Below are 23,412 nucleotides of genomic sequence, written 5' to 3'. Positions count from 1 at the left end.
GCATTAAGGTTGTATGTTTCCTAGAGAAAATTTTGGCAGGACAGTTTGAGTAGCTGCATAGACCTTCATTTAAAAATTTTAATTTTGTTTTTATTACCTTAAGATATATTTGGATGACAGTTTCAGGAGACAGAATTTGCCATGTAAACTGCAAACAATAGGACATCAACCCAAAACAATTAAGAGTAACACACTAGAAAGAACTTGGGATTTGACAACACTTAGGTTCCTATAGCTTAATTATATTTTTAGTCACACTAACCTTAGATTTCACAATCATCTCACTTTAAGCACAGGAAATAAACAATGATACAAATTTCTGAATCATTATTATGGATAATTTAATTCAAATGTTTGAAATAAAAAAAGAATTAAAAATCCTACCCTATTTACAGTTTCTGGACTCTTATCACTTGGTTCCTCTGGAATTTTAACAAGGTATTTAGAGGTGTCAGCCAACTGAGTGTGGGTTGGCAGTCTTCTGACAGTGGGGACAAATGTGAAGATCAGAGGTTTGGCTTCAGAGTCACCAGAAGAGACCTATGAAATATGTAATAAGTTAGACTTTCAGCCTTGTCAGAGGTTTATCTTGACTTTATTCTCAATATACAATGATGCTTAATCTCATTGCTTTTGATAAATGGCCTATTGTCCTATAATCATGTCTATGACTGCCAAAGAAAACAGCTATAAAAAGTTATCATTTTTATGATACCATTTGCCAAAGAAAGCAGTACAACCACAGGACAAATTTATTATGGGGAGGGTAATAAAACAACTGGTTAGAGAGCTAGCTGATCAGCTGGAATCATACAGGGCATTGCTAACATGGTGGGGATATCAAAAACCCAGCATCTGGTCTGCTTCACAACTGACTTTTATCAATCTGATAGGTTAGCAGGTTCAATTTATTAACTCATGTACAACAAGCATACAAGGAAATTCTGACATTCACCATTAACAGCAATGCTAAAATATGGATTTAAAATTGAAAGTATGCCAATCAGAATACCAGTGCCTGCTGTCAAAGGTATAGCTTTTCATTTATTCCTAACTCATTCAAAAATAATTCCAGGAACTATGCGCTAGGATTACAGTGGTGAATAGGAAACAGTAGACTTCTCACAAGTAGAGGAAGGACATATCAAGAATAAATGCTAAAGGAATAGTGATGGGGGTACCTACCTAACCTGGATACTCCATACATGAAGGCACCTGATATTTATGCTTAGAAGAAGAAGAGGATGAGAGTATACCACGTTGAAAAAAAATCTGACATATGAAAGTAAAGGAAATAGCAGCCTTAGGATGAGGATGAAGCTTGGACTTTGTCCTGATGACAACAAAGAACCATTAAAGCATTATTGATTGAGAAATGAAATAGTCATACTGGAATTTAGCAAGATATATTTACTTTTCAAAGTTGCAAGACTAGAGACAGAACAAAGAGCTAAAAGCACTGGGTTGAGAACTTAATGGGAGAAGAAATAGAGAATATGGTTCTGTTGCCTATTTTCCAAGAAGTTTGGGTGAGAAATAAAGATAGAAGTTGGGAAGAGGTAGAGTCAATGAAGTTCCTTTGTTGGTCTTGTAATGGAGTATATGTGAACCTATCCATAGACTAAAGAGAAAAATAGTATATAGGAAAGGGGAGTTAGATCAAGGAAGAGACCAGCTAAAGACATTAAGAGAATCAGAGAAAGAACATGATTTCCTTGGAGACCAGAGAATATGTACAAAGATGTTCACAAAATGCTGAATGAGGTGTAGAGGCAGACATGCACAAAGCAGTAAGTGATGGGAATCACTTTTGGTAAATTCAGTTTTCATAATAAAACCAAGACCCATCTAGTTAGATTAACATTTCCCCTCTGCCACCTCAACATCACTGTCAGAAGAAATATGTGCCCTGACAAAATCCCCAAAATACCCTCTCCCTTTAATCTGTGCCACCTGTGTATGCCTTGGGCCTCTCAGACACTATGAATTTACAGGCATGTCCTTTAACTGATCCATGTAAGTTCCTGTGAGAAACCTAGGCCTTTGAGTCATCCCTCAATTATGGCTTGCTATAGGATCCCTAGTTTTGGTCCCTTCCTTTTCCCTACTCCAACTCTTAAAACTGTGCATGTACACTTTCTGGAATTCAGCCAGCCATTATAAAAATCCTTCATATCCTTAACTTCTGTAAATATTCTCTTTACCTCCAGTTCTAACTAAGACATGGTTCTTACTGAAGAAATTTGTGAGAAATCTTACTGAAAAAATCTCTCTTAGTGCAAGCTCTTTTCTCTCCCACTTTTGTACCACACGGCCTGGCAGGGGAAGTGTCCTCCTTGTTCATTTTACCACTTACAGATTATTATTCTTTCTTACCCAAAAACTTTGAGTGTTAGATCTCACTTCATTATAGTCTACACAATACATACCTCTCTCAGTTGTAGCCATCTGCCCATACCCAAATCAAACCCTTCTTGAAGATTTAGTTACTGGCTCAATGCCACTGGCACCCTGTTTTTTATTTAATAATACCTAATATTACATTTAATAGGTAATTTTTCTAATACTCTTTCCTTAATATATTCATCGTTGACTCTCACACACCTAGCATGGACCACCAACTACAAAACCTCCATAATTTCAGATTTTTCATTTTCTGACGACCACTTCCTGTCTCTCCATTCCACATCCTCTAATATTCCAACTCCAACATTTGTTGAATCCAACCAGGATTAAAACCTACTGATTCTTCCAAAGTTATGCTTTCTACACTTATTTCTTAACTAATTAAAAAAAAGTTTACCACCGTCATTCCAATGGATACTCCTCAAAGGCTTTGCCCTCTCTTGCATCATTAGCCTATTTGTATAAACCACAGTTCTCACTAAATCTATATCCCTATTATCTACTGCTACATAACAGAGGTAAACCTGGCTGGGGAACATCACACAACCATGTTTTCTGGCCCCATTTTACAACCAAAATGTTAAGTCCCAGGCAGCTACTTCAATGCTACCCCACAAGCATATCACACTTTTATAGCCTACTCACTTTTTCACTAACATAGAAAATGCTTTCACAACTTCTCCCATTCTTCAAGGAGGGAAGCATTCCTTAATGTTTTCCATATTCTCACCCTGAGCTGATGACTTTCCCATTTCAGTGAGATCATTTAAGCAATGAGAGGAGATTCTACTCACGTAACATCTCACCTCCATCTCTACTCATGGAGAAGTGTACTCTCTACACTTCTTTCTACTGTTATTAATATACCAAGCCTAGATCTACCAATATGCAACTCTTAGTAAAACTAACCTTCATTTAAACACTTTACCTTCTACTTACTTTTGTTTACTCAGCAAAGTGTTATTAAACACCTATTAAAATACTAGTTATAATTTCAGGGGATGGTGATATAATAATGAACAAAAATATGTACCCTTATTTTAGTGGAAGGATATGGACAGTAAATAAATAAATGTAAAAAGTATATAGTATTTCCATAAGTACTATAAAGACTCGCTATAAGGCTCTTACAATAATCCATGGCAGAGAAAAGGGTGGAATGAACTTGGATTGCATTGCTACAGTGATAGTATCAATAAGTGTGAAGAAGGGTGTTGTGGCATAGGTTAAGCCTCTGCCTGCATCATCTGCATCCCACATGGGCACTGGTTTGTGTCCTAGGTGCTCCACTTCCAATCTAGCTCTCTGGTAATGGCAGTGGAAGATGGCTCAAGTTCTTGGGTCTCTATACCCACATGGAAGACCTGGAAGAAGTTCCTGGTTCCTGGCTCCTGGCTTTGGATCGGCTCAGTTCTGGTTGTTGGGGCCATCTGGGGAGTAAACCAGCTGATGGATGACCTCTCTCTTTTGTCTCTCCATCTCGCTGTCTGTAACTCTTGCTCCCAAAAAAGTAAATCTTAAAAAAAAGTGAATAAATGTGAAGAATCAGGCAATATATTAAAGGAAAAGCTTAGAATTTGCTGACAAATTGGAGGTAGAGCAGGAAAAAATTGACGGAAATCAAGGTGAGTATAAAAGTTTTGATCTGAATAACTGTAAGAAATGACAAATTATTCACTGAAATGAAGAGAGTAACAGTTGAAGCTAGTTTGAGAATGAAGATCAAATATGATATGCATTCAAATGAAATATGAGTATGAAAATCAAATTTAGAGAAAAGTTTGTTCTGAAAATAAAATAGTTAGAGTTGTTAACTATAGATGATATTTAAAACCATAACACTAAGTTAGATCACTTAGGAAGTAAACACAAATAAAGGAAGAAGTGTAAGTTGGAACCCTAAAGACTCACATTAAGTGACCCAGCAGCTGAAGAACTGCTAAAGGTGACTCCAGGAGCTTAAGGAGGATAGGAAATTGTGGAACAACATAGACAGTACTAGAAAAGAGGTTTAAAAAGAAACAAAAGAGTCAGAAGACTATAATAAAGGCTTATCCAAGATATATGCATGAGTTTGTGGTGAGGCAATTTGGCTCTCTGGTGGTTTCTTGAGAGATGCTGAAATGCCTATCATAGGAACAGAGGAAGTAAATCACAGCATTTATGAAGCTGATGTTTAGAGGTGGTGATTGGAGGTGACAGAAAGATATAGTGTGTGTAAGATGGTTAAGAGAACTTATAAGAGTAGAACAAGTAATAAGACATGCAGTTCAATATGAATAAAGAAGAAGCATCCTCAAAGCCCACAGACTAAAGGTCTCTGTGAGACAGAAAGCAGACTTGCTATAATGATGACTGAGAAAATGCCTTGATGTCAAATTTGGTCTATGAGAGCTTACTGCTTGAAAGTATGGTGATTCTAAGTGATTATAAAATCTAGATTTTGCAGGCCGGCACCCTGGCTCACTTAGCTAATCCTCCGCCTGTGGCACGGCACACCGGGTTCTAGTCCTTGTTGGGGCACCGGATTCTGTCCCAGTTGCTCCTCTTCTAGTCCAGCTCTCTGCTGTGGCCCGGGAAGGCAGTGGAGGATGGCCCAAGTCCTTGGGCCCTGCACCTGCATGGGAGACCAGGAGGAAGCACCTGGCTCCTGGCTTCGGATCAGTGCAGTGCACCAGCTGTGGCGGCCATTTTGGGGGTGAACCAGCGGAAGGAAGACCTTTCTCTCTCTCTCTCTCTCTCACTGTCTAACTCTGTCAAAAAAAAAAAAAAAAAAAAAGAAAGAAAGAAAAAGAAATCTAGATTTTGGGCCTGGAAACTGAGTATCTGAGAGGAAGGGCACTGAGTTTTCAAAGGTCAGGCTCTGTAAGGCAAGAGTACTGACAGGATCATTTTTGGGGTTATGGCAAGACTGAGTTGGGGAGAAAGATTCATTATGGGCATACAATCTTGAGTATATGTGAAGCTGGAGTCCAAAAAGTTCCTGGAACAGGGTTCATGGAAGATCAAATTATTAGAGATTTTCTTTGTGAGGATGAAATCAAACAAAAATAATTATATAAAATATATTGGCAGCTGATTTAACTCAAGTTCTAGAAGGGCATAATAAATTAAATTTGGACCATTTATCATAGGATTAACTTTCTGGTAACTAAATGCCCATACCTTGTAGGAACAATGCATATTCTCTAGAGGTATACACTCTGCAGACAAACTCTTTTGGATCAATCTTCATTTTTCTATATTCTTTTTCTGCTTTTAAAGATATTTGACGTAGGTGAGTTTGGCCTTGTGGTTAAGATCCCAGTTACGATTCATGCATCCACATCAGGGTGCCTGGGTTTGACTCCTAAGGCTAGTTCCTGATCCCAGCTTCATGCCACTGCAGACCCTGGGAGGTAACACCGATGACTCAAGAACCAGGGTTCCTGCCGCCTACTTGGGAGACCTGGATTGAGTTTCCTGGCTTCTGGCTTCAATCCAGCCCAGCCTTAGCTGTTGAAAATATTTGGGGAGTGAAGCAGTGTATGACATTCTCTCTCTCTCTCTCTCTCCCTCCCTCCCTCCCTCTCCCTTCTCAAATAAATATTTTTAAAGAGTAATTATAAGAAGTATTTGTCATTACTATCTTATTACAGTCAAGTCACAATTCCCAGGTTGTGGCTTATTATCAGAAAATAATAAATCACTGTTTTCCTTTATAGAAAAAAACATTAGATTTCTTTGTAAGATTTAGAGGGCAATCTGGCTTTCATATAACACAAGAGACTCTCTGGATGTATAGTTTTCTAGGAAGATTTCTTTACATGATGAGATTCATGGATACCATGATGAAACACAAAGTGGTTTTGGTAAGTAAATCACTGATGGTAGTTCCAATAATCTATCCTAGAATTGCTTTTTGAGTGTGGAAATAAAGATAATCCTTTACAAGTTGAAGAAGAAGTGGTGACATTTTTACCTGGTTCCTAGGATCTAGAGGGAGGCCTGCCCTTATATTTGAACATTTTGAAAATAGGTCTATCTTAAGTTCTTCCCATATGAAATTTAAATAGTATTACAAAAAAAGCTTTTAGAATAAGCACCTCCTGGTTCTGAAGTATATGAAATCATTATAAACACTAAGTAGCTTTACATTCTAAAACATGAAATGATGAAAATTTACTTCTCCAAATGCCTTGCCCAATTCATATAATTGAATCATTTCAAATCTCTAAAATACAGAGTTCCACACTTGATGCATCACAACCTACAGACTTTTTACAGATTCTTAGTTACAATTTTAAAAAATAAAGAAATGAAGTATGAATAAGAATTGATGCTTCAAAGACAAGTATGCTTTTGTAACAATATTCTGATAAGAGTTTCTAAACACAACCACATGCTGCGAATAAAGGCAACTGAAGCAAAATTGTTTCCTTCAGCTCTTGTTATATTTCCCTATAGAAACACTACTTTCATACATAAAATATAAAATTTCTTTAGTTGAACCAGTATATGATACCATTACAGAAAACAAAACACAAGAAAGCTAATAGGACTAAAGACTTATTCATCCCCCCAGGTTTTCATTGAAGAGAAATGAGGTTAGGGATAAATTCTTATCTACACATACATCCCCGGAAGAATAATCACAAAATGACAATTATTGGGTAGTTCACTTTTAAGATAATTGTACAAAGTTAAAATAGGGTTATTTTTACTGCCTTTACCTAACACCCTCTTACCTTACTAGAACCTAATATTCATTTGCTCAGAACTTTAAAGGAAAAGGATTTGAAAATATACTTGTTATAAAAGGGTACTTCAAAAAATCCATGGAAAATTGGATTAAAAGATAAGCTTATTTTGTGCAAAAAGTTTTTGAAATCCATGCATAGTTTTTTATGGTATATATTTTCCATAAACTTTCTGAAGACTCCTCATAATATGAGATGAGATGACATGAGATGAGAACCACGTTAGTGAGGAGAATGTTGAATCCCTTGTTTAGGAAAGAAAGAAAAAAGATATTTTCTGTTTGCTGCATAGTGTGGCCAAGTTCCAACAGAATCCAAAAATGAATTGCTATGGTGATGAAAAATCATCTTCCACACAAAGCAGGAACAGATGCATGTTAATAGCATTGCACTTGTTAACTGCCAATTAACACTTTCAGTGTTCGATGCCAATGTCGTTTAAACATGGGGAAACTATTTTAATAACAGTAATAAGAGCTGAAAGGATTAAAACATTTCCCTAAAATATGCTTTGAAACACTCAAAACCTCTAAGATTGTCACCTTCTGAACAGACAGCCTAATAATTTGAGAAACTGTTGTCACCCATGCCATGCATGCTGTCTGCTTCTTTGCTCAGTTTCAGGCTCTCATACCTTCCTGTCTTACACTTCCCTAAAAGTTCCCTTCCTTCCAATGTTGACACCTACACTCACAGATGGCCAGTAACCTCCTATTGAAAAGAGGCATTACAAGATATGTTAGCGTTAACACTATGCCGAGGGCTGTCCTGAGCATTTTCTTTACCCAATGAGCAGTTTTGCCTTTATCTGCTCGCTCTTTTCCCTAACTGCAGATAACACTTCGTTTCGATACACAGACAAATTTATCTGTACTCGAGTAGCTAGCTCTCCCTCTAGCCCTCTTTCAGCAAACACCATGAGCACAGTTTACTGCTTTTAAAAGTCACTGAAAGCATTAAGCAAAGACTTCCTTTTACCTGGGGTGTGGTCTGAACGCTCCCTGCTAAGATGCACGAGTTCATTTGGAAGTAATTGTTCCCGCAGTCACTCAGAAGCCCCTGTTCTGGAAGCATTGATTCATCACATAAGGGAGTGAGCAAACCAATGACTGAGGTGGGAAGGAAGCTTCTTACTAAAACAACACACACGCGCGCACACACACATAGACACACACACACACACGGGGCGGGGGGGGGGGGGAGAGTGTGGATAAAGGAATTCTAAAAAGAGGTAAGACAGAATCCTTTCTGAATTGAAAAACTGCGTCAGTTCCAGAGAATAGATTTATGTTTCGACAATTTTTAGATTTGCAACTTCATGATAGGTCATACTGACTGCTGAAAGGGAATCAAAGATTGCCACCTATATGGGTTTGCCCTCTTTTCTTTCCATGCATGCATTCCAATTACATTTTCTGTGGAAGGAAGAGAGAAGCCAGATTGTGCAGAGAGGAGAAGTTGATTGAAGGGCCTTAGCATCTGCCAATCTCAGTGATCAGTGGGTCACATTCAGAGGACATTTAGTGATACAAATATATGCAAACACTGTCTAAATAAAGAACTAGAAAACAGTGATCATTTAAAAAAAATCAATAACTTTAATGATCAGTTCTTGGTGTATAAATTGCAAGCAGCAATACAGGAGCATATGTAGTGACTAAAGTTTTGCTATTAATAGAATTTACTCTAAGATAAAGCTTTGAATCAAATAGTTGTCAAAACAAAATTCCATTCCAAGGTTCCTGGAAGGCAATGAGTATCTTGACTGCATACAAATCTCAAAATTTCACATGTGAACTTGATTGAAATCTTCATTTTTTTATTTCTATCAGTACTTATTTTTCTCCAAATCTGTAATATCTATAGATGAGCTTTAGTGATGAAAGATGCTGTATCCAAAGGGCTAGGTACAGGCCAAAGGTAATGGGAAGAAATACTGATTTTTTTCTTTAAGAATCAAGATTATGCCTCATAACATTTTAACATCCAAAGCCTGAACTTTTGGAAACATTACTAGTAAAATAATTGTTAAAAGTGATTCTATTAGCACAGTAGGAAAAAATATTTCTAAATAATATAGAACATTTTGACTGAGAAATGGTCTCAATTTCTGATACAAGTGCTGCATTTTATCACTAAACAATGTGTAATCTTCTATGTCAGGTACATTTACCAATATCCAAAAGAGAATATGATACTTTCCTACCCAAAAACCTTATAGTCCATTTGGGAATATAAAACAGGTATAAAAATAACAGAGATATAATGTAAAAAAACAAAGTCTCATACCACAGGTCTTCTCAAACTTTCCTGAATATACAAACTACCTGTGGATTTTACTAAAATGCAGAATCTTGACAAGTGTTTGGTGCAGTGGCTAAGGTGCTTCAAGGGATGCCAAAGTCCAATATCTGTGCCTCATTCAAGTCCTGACTGTGTTTAGGATTCCAGTTTCTTGCTAATGCACAGCGTGGGAGGAAGCAACCTGGCTTCAGAATGGCCCAGCCCTGCTTGTTGCTGGTATCAGGAGAATGACCCAGCAAACAGTCAATCTCTCTGTGATCTCTCTGTCTCTCTTTCTCTCTCTCTCTCTCTCTCTCTCTGCCTTTAAAACACATAAAACAAATAATTTTTTAGATGCTGTTTCTGATTTAGGAGATCTAGGGTGGGGCTAAGAGACTATATTTCCAACAAGCTCCCAGGGTCTGCACAGCTGCTGGTCTGTGTCACTTTGATTAGCAAAGACTTACAGGAATTTCAGAAAAAGTGACATTAAGTCTGTCTATCCTGGAGTAATTAAAAAAGGTGGCATCTGAACCACCCAGAAGGAAGGGGGCCTGGAGACCTATGAATGTGGGATGAAAGAGCACTTATTTCATGGGTAAAACAAAAACTTCTCTGTCCTTAATGTGCTGTACATTTTGATTTAATGCTATAACTAGTACTCAAACAGTATGTTTCACTTTGTGTTTCTATGTGGGTGCAAACTGTTGAAATCTTTATACTAAATTGATCTTCTGTATATAAAGATAATTGAAAATGAATCTTGATGTGAATGGAAGGGGAGAGGGAGCAGGAGAGGGGAGGGTTGCAGGTGGGAGGGAGAAGCCATTGTAATCCATAAGCTGTACTTTGGAAATTTATATTCATTAAATAAAAGTTAAAAAAATAAAAATAAAAATAGAAAATAAATATCTGTATCAGGAAAAAAAAAGTAAGGATTTATACAAATTGTGCTTGTTTAACGTTTGTGAATAAGATTATTGTTTCAGCCACTGTTTCACTAATAATTTTTGTTCAGTTATAATGAATAAATAAAAAGTTATGAACACAGAAAAAAAAAAGAAAACTTTGAGTAAAGGCACCTATCAAAACAGCAAGAACAGTAAGTAGCAGGTGTAATCTGAAAGCATGAGACCCTGGAGTCAGATCATTCACTGACTGTGGCACTCCAGACAAGTTACTGAACCCTCACTCAGTCCTCTCACCTGTGTAATAGGAATAAGAACAGAAATTATCTCCCAGGGTTTTTATGATGGTCATAATTAAATTCAGCAAGCAAAGTCCATAGCTCTGTGCCAGGCAAATACATAATATATGTTAATTGATGGTACTATTTTCATTTTGATCAATGATAATAAATAGAAATAAGATTGAAAAGCAAATTAAATTAATATCAACAAAGATCTAGAATGAAGGTGCTCAAATTTTTTTCAGGGAAGGATAGAAATGGTGATGAATGAAAACATCAAAAGGTGGTGGCGTCAATAAATCTTAGAAAACTCTTATCTCCAAGTTCTACTGAGGCTTTCCAAGAGGAAGTGACAATGCAGTCCATTGTCTATCGTCCAGTCAATTTATTCTAGGTAAATTTAAACAACTATGAAAGCCTCCTGTACCTCATTCTGTCCTTTTCCTTCTGATTTTTTTCTCTCATTTCTTCCTCCACATATAAAGCAATATTCAAGTTGGCACAATGAAGTTTGGAAGAGGAAATTCTTTAGCTTCTACCTTTTGCCTTATTCAGATTCTTTTCAATCACTTTACAACATAGGAAGCAATTAAACCCATCCATTACTTTGCTATTTTGCTATTTTTCTCTATGTCTTAGTGGCAACTTATTTCTAATTCCTTACTTTCCCTCATTTTATTAACAAATAATTTTGTTATAATGGACTATTTCTTATAAAGACAGAAGTCATAATTTTATAAAATTATTTTGTATTATATAAACACAAAATGGATGTGTATTATAATAGCATGCTCTGGCCGGCGCCATGGCTCAACAGGCTAATCCTCCGCCTAGCGGCTCCAGCACACAGGGTTCTAGTCCCGGTTGGGGCGCCGGATTCTGTCCCTGTTGCCCCTCTTCCAGGCCAGCTCTCTGCTATGGCCCAGGAGTGCAGTGGAGGATGGCCCAAGTGCCTAGGCCCTGCACCCCATGGGAGACCAGGAGAAGCACCTGGCTCCTGCCTTTGGATCAGCAATGAATGAAAATAATCCAAAATTATCTTTAAAAGCTGGCATTATTGATGCCTGAAGCAGGTTTCCTTCACCCACCTTACTAAACAGATATCACTGCATTATCTTTGAGCCAAAAAAAATATAAAATAATGCTTTTAAAATAATATAGAACAAGTAGTCTTTCTTCCTGACATGATAAACAAATTTGAGAAAAAACAGATTAGTCCACATAAAGTTTTGCCAAGAAACATATAAGTGATTAAACAGATCCAGCTGCCAAGGCAATTCAGACATCCATTTATCTATTCTCATGCCTCATGCTTGAGAACTGAGGCACTAGGACTCTCATTTATTTTTCTTAATAAACATCTGCTGAGCACAAGGCACTGATGTACACTCTGGGGGACATGAAGATGAAGAAGATGTAGGCCCTATTGTCAACATGGCTTAGACTCTCATAAAGGGTCTAACTTCACAAGGGAAACCAGCAATGAGTGAAGCTACAGGAGTAAAAAGCAAAGTGTTGAATGGAGGATGTATAGGGAAATGATCTCAAGTTATTCTTAGTAAGATTTCACCCTTCACTCCTGCACTCTTTGATCCTGTTTCTGGTGAACAACATTGGGATATTCATTCTATGTCAGCCCGGGGTCACGTTTTTTTCTCTTGAGTGAGAATCATCAGTAATATGAATCCTCATCCCCGTAGTTATTGATGATTCCAGGAATCTTGGCACTATCTCAATTCACAGACTAAGAATTGGGTGTAAAGTGTAATGAATATATGAGTTCCCATCATGGCCTAAGTCTGGGCTGACACAGATTGACACTTAGATAGACCATATCTGATTCCCTCCATTTCTGTTATCACTACTTATATATTTTTTTAACTTTTATTTAGTAAATATAAATTTCCAAAGTACAATTATGGATAACAATGGCTTTCCCCCCCATAACTTCCCTCCCACCCGCAACCCTCCCAACTCCTGCTCCCTCTCCCATTCCATTCACATCAAGATTCATTTTCAATTCTCTTTATATACAGAAGATCAATTTAGTATATATTAAGTAAAGCTTTCAACAGTTTGCACCCACACAGAACATAAAGTGTAAAATACTGTTTGAGTACTAGTTATAGCATTAATTCACATTGAACAACACGTTAAGGACAGAGATCCTACATGAGGAGTAAGTGCACAATGACTCCTGTTGTTGACTTAACAAATTTACACTCTTGTTTATGGCATCAGTAATCTCTCTAGGCTCTTGTCATGAGTTGTCAAGGCTATAGAAGCCTTTTGAGTTCACTGTCATCAATCTTATTTAGACAAGGTCATAGTCAAAGTGGAAGTTCTCTCCTCCCTTCAGAGAAAGGTACCTCCTTTGATGGCCCGTTCTTTTCACTGGGATCTCATTCGCAGAGATCTTTGATCTTTCATTTAGTTTTTGTTTTTTTGTTTTGTTTTTTTTGTTTGTTTGTTTGTTTTTGTTTTGTTTTTGTTTTTTTTTTTTTTTTTTTTGCCAGAGTGTCTTGGCTTTCCATGCCTAAAATACTCTCATGTTCTCTTCAGCCAGATCCGAATGCCTTAAGGGCTGTTTCTGAGGCCAGAGTGCTGTTTAGGACATCTGCCATTCTATGAGTCGAGCAGACTAAAATTTACAAATCGCTTATATTTTTTTAAAGCTTTATTTACTTATTTGAAAGTCAGAGTTACACAGAGAGAGGAGAGGCAGAGAGAGGGTGAGGTCTTCCATCCGATGGTTCACTCCCTAATTGGCTGCAATGGCTGCAGCTGTGCTGCTCTGAAGCCAGGAGCCAGGAGCTTCTTCTGGGTCTCCCACATGGCTTTAGGGGACCAAGGACTTCTGCCATCTTCTACTGATTTCCCAGGCCACAGCAGAGAACTGGATCAGAAATGGAGCAGCCAGGTGTCAAACCGGCACCCATATGGGATGCCTGTGCTTTTTCCAGGGCATTAACCTGCCATGACATAGTGCCAGCCCCCAAATCCCTTTTCTTTATTGTATTGTCCTTTTATAATACACTCATACAACTAACATCTTTACTTGGATATCTCATATACATCTGAAAATCAATACATCTCCACTAAGTTACTTGCATTTCTGTAGAACCATCTCTATCTACCACCCGCAAATTTTCCTCACCTCAGCATATATAATCTACCCATTTCAAGTTGGCTGGGGTAAAAGTGATAGATTTATACTGATTTTTCTTGGTTTCCCATAATCTCCTATCAAAGTCATGTTATCCTCTATTGGCCCTTCCTTCAAAATAATCCAGAAAATGAATATATCTTACTTCTAATATCCTAGTAACAGAACTTACCATCTGGCGTCAGTAATGCTATAACTAGTATTCCAACAGTATTTTTTCACTTTGTGTTTTTGTGTGGGTGCAAACTGTTGAAATCTTTACCTAATATATACTAAACTGATCTTCTGTATATAAAGAGAATTGAAAATGAATCTTGATGTGAATGGAAGGGGAGAGGGAGCGGGATGTTGTGGGTGGGATGGAAGTTATGGGGGGGGAGCCATTGTAATACATAAGCTGCGCTTTGGAAATTTATATTCATTAAAGTTAAAAAAAAAAAAAGAACTTACCATCTGAATCAATGCCTCTTAAGTGGTCTCCCTTCTGCCATTTTGCCTCTTGTAATAGATGCTCTAATGAACCTTGTGTATCCCGCTTCTAGCTAAAGGAGTTCCATGCTCCTCGGAGTACTGTAACAGCCTCGTTGGCAGTCATCTCTAGGAATTCCTCTAGGGTTCTTTGTCGAAAGTCATTGCCCCTTCTCAGAGGCATCCAATAGCCAATCAGTAAATACATCGGTATAAAGGTCTGAAACCCTCACTCTGATTTGGGACAACTCTAAAGGGCAACCCAAGTTTCATGGCCGGCGCCGCGGCTCAATAGGCTAATCCTCCGCCTAGCGGCGCCGGCACACCGGGTTCTAGTCCCAGTCGGGGCACCGATCCTGTCCCGGTTGCCCCTCTTCCAGGCAAGCTCTCTGCTGTGGCCCGGGAGTGCAGTGGAGGATGGCCCAAGTGCTTGGACCCTGCACCCCATGGGAGACCAGGATAAGCACCTGGCTCCTGCCATAGGATCAGCGCGGTGCGCCAGCCGCATCGCGCCAACCGCGGCGGCCATTGGAGGGTGAACCAACGGCAAAAAGGAAGACCTTTCTCTCTGTCTCTCTCTCTCACTGTCCACTCTGCCTGTCAAAAATTAAAAATAAATAAATAAATAAATAAATAAAATAATTAAAGGGCAACCCAAGTTTCAGAGCACCCTGTGCACTGAGTTTGGTGTTAAGACAACATTACAGCCCAGTGCTTCCTCTGCCTGATCCAGCCTTCTTCCCATCCCCATCCCCAACAGGTGTTGCTCCTGAAAGCACTCCCTAACTCCTTGATAAACTCCCCAAATCCTAATCTCCATCTTGGAGTCTGCTTCCTGGAAACCCAATATGTCACATCTCCCTGCAATTTTACTTTCTATACTGTGGCAACATTAAACCTTTTCAAACAAAAATCGGACCATGTCACCTGTCTGTTCAAAGGCCTTTGAAGTCTTCCCTTGCCACTCAAAGTATAAGCCCATCTTTATAATGACCTATAGACCCACATAATAGTGATCCCTATCACCTTCTCCCTTGCTCCCTTAGCCCCAGCCACAATGGCATTTTTGCATTTCTAGATTATGCTAATCTCATTCTCTGGAATGTTGTTCCCAAGCTTGTTACTGTTCCTTCACAAGGATGTCTCTGCACAAAGTCATGTTAATAGTAAAACAGTCTCATCTTATATAAAATTGCAACCTTGGTCTTGTGTCTCTGCCGACATCCTGTAAATCCTTCTTAGCTGGTGTTATCATTTTTCTCAAAATGATTATTTATCTTCTGATTATTTTTCCTGGATTTTAAACCCCACTTCTTTCATAGCACCTAGAAAACTATGTGGCCTGTAAAGATGTTCAATAAATATTTTTCCAATGAACTTCTTGATTAATGGTGATATCTTTATTTGTGGATATTTCTACAACTTGAAAAGCTTGAAAAGGATAATGAATTTGTTAAACTTTGAACTGATTGTCCCAAAGAAAACAGAATCCCCCTAATCTCAAGTCTTTTGGTTCCACCAGAAAAGATATTGCCAAGGGCCATGCATCCTTTCTAAGAGCAAAACAGATGCCAAAGAAAATAGCTGCATGGAGTAAGTCCAGGTGAGCGTGTGCCGAACTGTACATCTCCTCCCTTTCTTATTCCTACTCTTATTTTTAACAGGGATCAGTTTTCAGTTAAATTTAAACACCTAAGAATAATTGTGTGTTATCAAAGAGTTCAACCAATGGTATTAAGTAGAACAAGAAAATACTGAAAAGAATAAAATAGTAAGCTGTTCCTCAACAGTCAGGAAAAGGGCTGACTTACTCCCCATGTAGGATCTCTGTCCTTAATGTGTTATACTATGCAAATTAACGGTAAAACTAGCATTCAAACAGTACTTCACACTTTGTGTGTCTGTGTGGATGCAAACTGTTGAAATCTTCACTTAGTATTTATTAAGTTGATCTTCTGTATATAAAGATAATTAAAAATGAATCTTAATGAAGAATGGAATGGGAGAGGGAGTAAGAAATGGGATGGTTTGTGGGTGGGAGGATGGTTATGGGGGAAAAATGCTATAATCCAAAAGTTGTACTTTCAAAAATTTATATTTATTAAATAAGTCTTAAAAAAAAGAAAATAGCTGCATGAGAGTAATTGCCATCAGCACCTACCTTGCACATGCAGTGAGAGCAGAATACTCAGAGCTGTGGAATGTCCAATTGCCTATTTGAAATAGACAAAATAGGTTCTGGTCTCTGATTTTCCCTCCAATAATTGGGATGTCTTGAGTGAGTCACTTGATTTCTTAAGGGCAACATGGTTCTAGATCACTGTTACCCCAATGTACCATTCTTAGAATACCAGCATTGCAAAACCATGAGTGAAAAAGCATTCTGTGATCAGCTAAATTTACAAATTGGAGCATTCCATAACTTATGATTGGAGGAGTTGCACAGACAGGAGGTCTTTAAGTTTTGTTTAGCCTACAGTTTCGATTTAGCCCACAGTTTTGCACATTAATTTGGCCACAGAACTCCTTGCATGCATAATGCACACTATCATTCCGCTCACAGTATGAACCACTGAACTAGACAGCCACAGTCTTCTTTTTTGTAAGATTTGTTGATTTATTTGAAAAGCAGAGTCAGAGAGATAAAGAGAAAGAGAGAGAGAGAGAGAGAGAGATCTTCTATCTGCAGGTTCTCTCCTGCATAGCTGCAATGGCTAGGGTGTGCCAGGCCCATGCCAGGAGCAAGGAACTTCATTTTGGTCTTTCACATGGGTGCAGGGGCTAAATATTTGGGCAATTTTCCACTGCTTTCCCAGGCATGTTAGCAGTGAGCTGGATCAGAAGTGAAGAAGCCAGGACTTGAGCTGGCCCACATATAGGATGCTGGTGTCACAGACAGCAGCTTAACCCACTGCACTACAACTTTGGCCTGCAGAGTCTTCTTTCTACCTTGATACTTGATTAATGTATGGAAAGGAGATTGGTTGGAGAAAGAAAGAAGCAATAAAGTTACTCAAGAAATTTGATTGAGGATCTGGCCTGAGAAGAGAGAGGAGTAAGAGATGGAGAATAGAAAATATTCTCTTAGTAAGAAAGCAAAGAAAGAAGCTGGCACTGTGGCACAGAGGGTTAAGACACAGCCTGCAGTGCCAGCTTCCCATTTTAGAGCACCAGCTGGAGTCCTGGCTGCTCCACTTCATATTCAGTTCCCAGATAGTGCGACTGGGAGAGCAGAAGATGGACCAAGTACCTGGACTCCTGCAACTCAAGTGCGACACCCAGATGTAGTTCCTGTGTTTACCAACTATAGACCAGGCTATGGCTGTGGCAGTTCACAAACTACATATTCCATGATACAAGACAAATAGAAAAAAATGGACGATGAAGATCTTGACATATTCCCAAAGTGGAACTACAAGGTGTGTGACAAACAACTGTAACTAAAGCATACTTTTAATGGTGATGCTCCACATTCCATAGTGATTCATTTTTTACTTTTTTATTTTTTAAACTCTCATTTAATAAATATAAATTGCAGAAGTACAAATTTTGGATTATAGTGGTTCCCCTCCCCTCCACCCTCCCACCCGCAAACCAGCCCATCTCTTACTCTTTCTCCCATCCCATTCTTCATTAAGATTCATTTTTAATTATCTTTATATATAGAAGATAACTTAGTATATACTAAGTAAAGATTTCAATAGATTGCACCCACACAGACACGCAAAGTATAAATTACTGCTTGAATACTAGTTTTACTGTTAATTCACATAGTGAGTCATTTAAGGGAAATTTAAATTCTATCATGTTGGTGCTGGCACTGTGGTATATAGCAGGTTAAGCTGCCGCCTGGTGTGCCAGCATCCTATATGGGTACCAGTTCAAGTCCTGGCTGCCCCACTTCCAATCCAGTTCCCTGCTAATGTGCCTGGGAAGGCATCGGAGGATGGCCCAAGTGTTGGGCCCCTGCACACATGAGGGAGACCCAGAAGAAGCTCCTGGCTCCTGACTTTGAATTGGCCTTGCTCCGACTATTGCAGCCATTTGGGGAGTGAACCAGTGGATGGAAGCCCTATCTCTCTCTCTCTCTCTCTCTCTCTCACTGTGTGTAGCTCTGCCTTTCAAATAAATAAATCTTTTAAAAACATTCTGACATGTGATACACTTCATAACTCCTTGTTTTCAAGGGAATACAGTGAAGCCAGCATCTTTTGAGGTGATACCATAATTCCATGAAAAAACATGACAATTTAATGTTATTTTCAGTATGACTTTGGTATAATCTGATGTTTCATTTAAAATAGAAGGACAAATAGCTACTATTTTGTGTTTTTCCTAACTATATACATAAAGAATGTCTTCAAAAGCTTTCATCACATATCTGCATTACACTTTTGACCATGATGACAATTGTAGTTGCAAATTGTTATTTAAGATGACTCAAACACGAAAGAGTCTAACTGATTATTTCTATTTTTAAAGGTTCTTTTTACAATGATTTTTTTTTTTTACTTTTTGAGATTAAACTTTTAATTTACATTATAGTCAAGGGTTTAGTTCTCCACCAAATAGAGTTCAGCAAATAAAAGAAAAAAGATCCTAGTTTAGCAAGAATAAGGCAAGGACGATAAACAACAATCAAATGGAAATATAACCATTTCACCCATATACAGTAAATTTTAAAGTAATCACAGATAGTATAACATTTTTCCCAAGATTTATTTATTAATTTGAAAGGCAGAGTTAGACAGAGAGAGGGAGAGACAGGGAAAGAAATCTTCTATCCATTGATTCACTCCCCAAATGACCACAATGGCCTAGTTAGGTGGTATGAAGCCAAGAGCCAGGAGCTTAATGCCTTAAGGGCTGACTCTGAGGTCAGAGCACTGTTTAAGGTGTTTGCCATGCTATGAGAAAGGCAGAGACAGAAAGACAGACAACTTCCAACCACTGGTTCACTCCCCAAATGGCCCCAAGATCTGGGGCTGGGCCAGGCTGAAGCCAGGATCCAGGAGCTTCTTCTAAGTCTCCCACATGGCAACAGGGGCCCAAGGACTTGGGCCATCGTCTTCTGATTTCCCAGGCATATTAGCAAGGAGCTAGATTGGAAGAGGAGCAGCTGGGTCTTGAACTGGCATCCATATGGGATGCCAGTGCTTCAGGTGGAGGCTTAACCTTCTATGTCACAGTGCCGGCCCCTTAATAATTTCAAGAAAGTATAAGCTCTTTACATTCAGACTCTGCTCAGCCAGGCAAGTCACTAACCTCCGTGGCCCACATAGTAACCTGTCATGCAAGAGAACAAAGATAACCAGCATTCTGTCATTAAGATTACATTTTGACTTTTGGAAGAAATTACATTTTAAAATAGCTTCCTCAGGCCGGCGCCGCGGCTCAATAGGCTAATCCTCCGCCTTGCGGCGCCGGCACACCGGGTTCTAGTCCCGGTCGGGGCACCGATCCTGTCCCGGTTGCCCCTCTTCCAGGCCAGCTCTCTGCTGTGGCCAGGGAGTACAGTGGAGGATGGCCCAAGTCCTTGGGCCCTGCACCCCATGGGAGACCAGGAGAAGCACCTGGCTCCTGCCATAGGATCGGCGCGGTGCGCCGGCCGCAGCGCACCAACCGCGGCGGCCATTGGAGGGTGAACCAACGGCAAAAAGGAAGACCTTCCTCTCTGTCTCTCTCTCTCACTGTCCACTCTGCCTGTCAAAAATAAAAAAAAAATAGCTTCCTCAGACTTGGACAATATAAAGAATTGACTAAATCTAAAAGCAAAGTCATGTATATATCAAGAAAATAACTACTAATACAATATTTATAATACTATACATAGTATATAGTATTATACTATGTAATATACTATATAATACTATATATATAATATTCATATTAATCCATCATTTCATTTGTACATAATTTTTAACAGAATCAGTGAGGCAGGTGTCAGAAAGCCAGAGTTTGTCAGTTTTGTCTTGGGTTCCCTAAACTTGATGAGAAGAATAAAGAGCAATGCAAATGTAGAACCAACAACTGATGTTTCTAATGCAATTGAGAGAACATGGGCATTAAATCAGACAGTATTGGCATGGTATCCCACTACCCTCTGCACTTAGCTATGTGACCCAACATGAAGTTTTTATATCCCTGATCGTCATTTATTTATAATAGGATTTATCATGTAAACGAGGAAACTTCTAAGACTGAAATGGAGGGAGTGGAGGGTACTCATAAAAATTGCTATAGCACAACATGACTAAAATGACTATTTTGAAGATCTTTCTTGTAAGAAATATGATACACACATATCCCCAATAACAGTCATTCCCTCTTTCACAAACATGAAAATTAGGTGTCAATGAGAGATTAGGAGGCTATGAGGAGTTTAAAAATGGAACAAAATGAATAACTGACATGCTACTCTCTTGGCTTAAAATACTCCCCTGCAATCCTTTTTCCAGTTAACTCCTCTTCACTCTGCTGAGTTCCAAGAAAATCAGAGATTGCATGATTAATATTTTAATTCGCACAATGAATACGACACAATTTCTGACACACACCCTGCTTTCAGAAACCATTATCTTCCCCAACTCATTGGGTTCAATACAATCTCCTATTTGTACAATATCTTAGCACCTTGTACTTCTACATAGCATTTTCTGCTTTAAAATTACTTGTTTATTATAGAACGTCTTTAGTATCTCACTCCTCAACTGGAACATAAGCATCAAAATGATGGGAAAAGTTTCTCTGTTTTCTTCCCCTCTGAACCCTGTAGTACCTGTTACATGATGGAGGGTAAATATGTGTTTATTAAATAAATAGATCAGTGTCAGGATCTATAAAGAAATGAGTGATTTAATCACTTTGTAATTTTGTTTTTAGCATTTTGAAGATACAGCACATAGAAAAATAGCAACCCACACAGAATGTCAAAGCTTTGCCTGTTTTAGGAATACATGAAAAAAAAAAAGGGCTCTGAGGGGGTGGGGTACATCTAGAAAGCTGGGAGAAGCATCTCTGGTCTACATTACTCCTCCTTCTCTAGATAGCCATGGTCTCTCACCCTGGCTAACTAAAACACTGAATCCACTCACCAAAGAACAGGTTTTCTTCCACATTTAAATACCATTTAATGAGCTTTATATGATGCTGCTCTTCATACTTAATGTATCATCTTCTGTGTTTCTCACAAGCCAGCAAGAGAGTCATCATATCCATTAGACAGTAGGAAAATGAGACATGGGAAGATTAAATAACGCTCAATGAGAACATGATGCAATTGGATTTGAACACAGGTCTGCCTGGTTCATGTTGCCTCCTATTTGCTCTCTGCTTTTTCCAGTATTATCTTAAACATGCTCATTTGGAGTAACAAGATAAGAAATGTGGTAGTCCAGGGTATGTTTCAATACGCTACTCAGCAAGGATGTTGTATTTCACATGTTTCCTATCCAGCAGTGTTAAAGTCTGATGAACACTTTTCCAAGGACTCCAGTATTCAATCTCAAAATATGATGACACACTATGACTGTTCTATCTTTCATACCTGTTGTGCACTTACTGTCTCTACGTCAGGTCTATAAAAGTAATGAGTGTTGTGGCCAGTGCTGTGGCATAGCAGGTAAAGCCGCAGCTTGCAGTATCAGCATCTCACATGGCACCAGTTCAAGTCCTGGCTGCTCCTCTTCTGATCCAGCTCTCTGCTATGGTCTGGGAAAGCAGTAGAAGAAGCCCTTGGACCTCTGCACCCACATGGTAGACTCAGAGGAAACTCCTGGCTCCTGGCGTCGAATGGGCGCAGCCTTGGCCATTGCAGCCAACTGGGGAGTGAACCAGCAGATGGAATACCTCTCTCTCTCCCTCACTACTCCCCCTCTCTCTGTGTAACTATGACTATCAAATAAAATAAATAAATCTTAAGATAAAATAAAAAGCAATGAGTGTTTATTTTCAAACTAACCAAAATAAATGGCAATGAGATATCACCAAAGAATACAATTGTGTTATTACTGAGTGCTAAATCTGCATATGCTTTGAAATGGATAATACAACATATATAAGCACAAGGAAATATTGTTGAATGTCTACATATGCTTCCCATCCATAATAAAAAAAATTGTCTTCAAAAAATCTGAGGTTAAAAAAAAAAACCTGAGGTAATAGGTGAGCTGTAAGGCGATGTTTCATACCATTAACTTGTTAATCCTAATGGAAACAGCGGAATCTGAAATCAGAATCAGGCTCAAATAGTATATTTATCTCTTATTAACTGATAATCATATTTAAACTACTTATCTTTAGTTAATAAACTTTAATTTCTTCCTCTATAAAATGGGCACAAGAAGCTTCAAAGGCAGATATGAAAATTAAATAAGATGACAAATCAGATCCTTAGTGCATAGCCTGGCATGTAGTAGGTACACCAAAATATTAATTTCGCTCTTTGATTTTAAGATAGTTTAGATGTATGAGGTATAACAAAAATTGTTAGTAGTTATGAGTATTAGAATATTACCACATTTATTTATATAATTTTCTTCTTTTTCTACCCTTTATATTTTCACTCCCAAATAAGGCCTAAAGACAAATTTTAAAAGTCTTGACCCTTGTGTACAATCATCCACACGACTTTTTATAAACCATATAACTCTTGCCCAAAATAGTTAACACAACAGTTGTATCTCATCAGGAAAAACACAACAATTAGAGGCCAATTAATTTATCTTACATTTTTACCATATTCTCTAATATCAAACACCACTTGGAATGGAGGGTTGTTTGGAGTGAAGATGCATATGCATTTGTTAAAATTTGAATGGGTGAAGATTTGCAGGTGAATCAAATTACTTAGAGCTAGTCTTTTCTCTTGATTTTATTTTTGACACTTAGTGATTTTCACACCAATGGATGTTCACAGCATGCCCATTCGTTTCTACAGTATAGGAGCTGTCCTGTGCACCTGCCTCTTTGGGTCACCACTGCATCCCTGGTGCTTAAACTTAGTAGACGGTCAATATCTATTGTTGAATGAACTGGGGTATACCTGCTCTAGGAAAAAATGACTGTTAAAAAAAAAGATGTGATAGGACAAGTGTAAGGGAACAGGAGACAAAGGCCAAAACTTTCTCCCCAAAACTCACCCCAGCTGGTGGTAAATCAGT

General features: G+C 38.4%; 1 protein-coding gene across 10 annotated transcripts in view; it reads right to left on the bottom strand.

The window, feature by feature from the left end:
* The window catches only part of MLIP (muscular LMNA interacting protein), a 295,954-nt gene that overhangs the window by 157,936 nt on the left and 114,606 nt on the right, over nucleotides 1-23,412 (bottom strand). For 9 of the 10 annotated variants that reach the window (XM_062187543.1, XM_062187550.1, XM_062187551.1 and 6 more), the window contains exon 2: nucleotides 385-540. The exons of the other annotated variant lie outside the window; for it this stretch is intronic. In XM_062187543.1, coding sequence (XP_062043527.1) covers nucleotides 385-540 — 156 coding nt within the window. The remainder of the gene's footprint in view (nucleotides 1-384; nucleotides 541-23,412) is intronic. 10 annotated transcript variants of the gene reach the window in all.

Source organism: Lepus europaeus, chromosome 3 (assembly GCF_033115175.1).
Source record: "Lepus europaeus isolate LE1 chromosome 3, mLepTim1.pri, whole genome shotgun sequence".
Classification (NCBI taxonomy): domain Eukaryota; kingdom Metazoa; phylum Chordata; class Mammalia; order Lagomorpha; family Leporidae; genus Lepus; species Lepus europaeus.
Note: the sequence above shows the minus strand (reverse complement) of the source record. Positions and strands in the feature narration are given on the sequence as shown.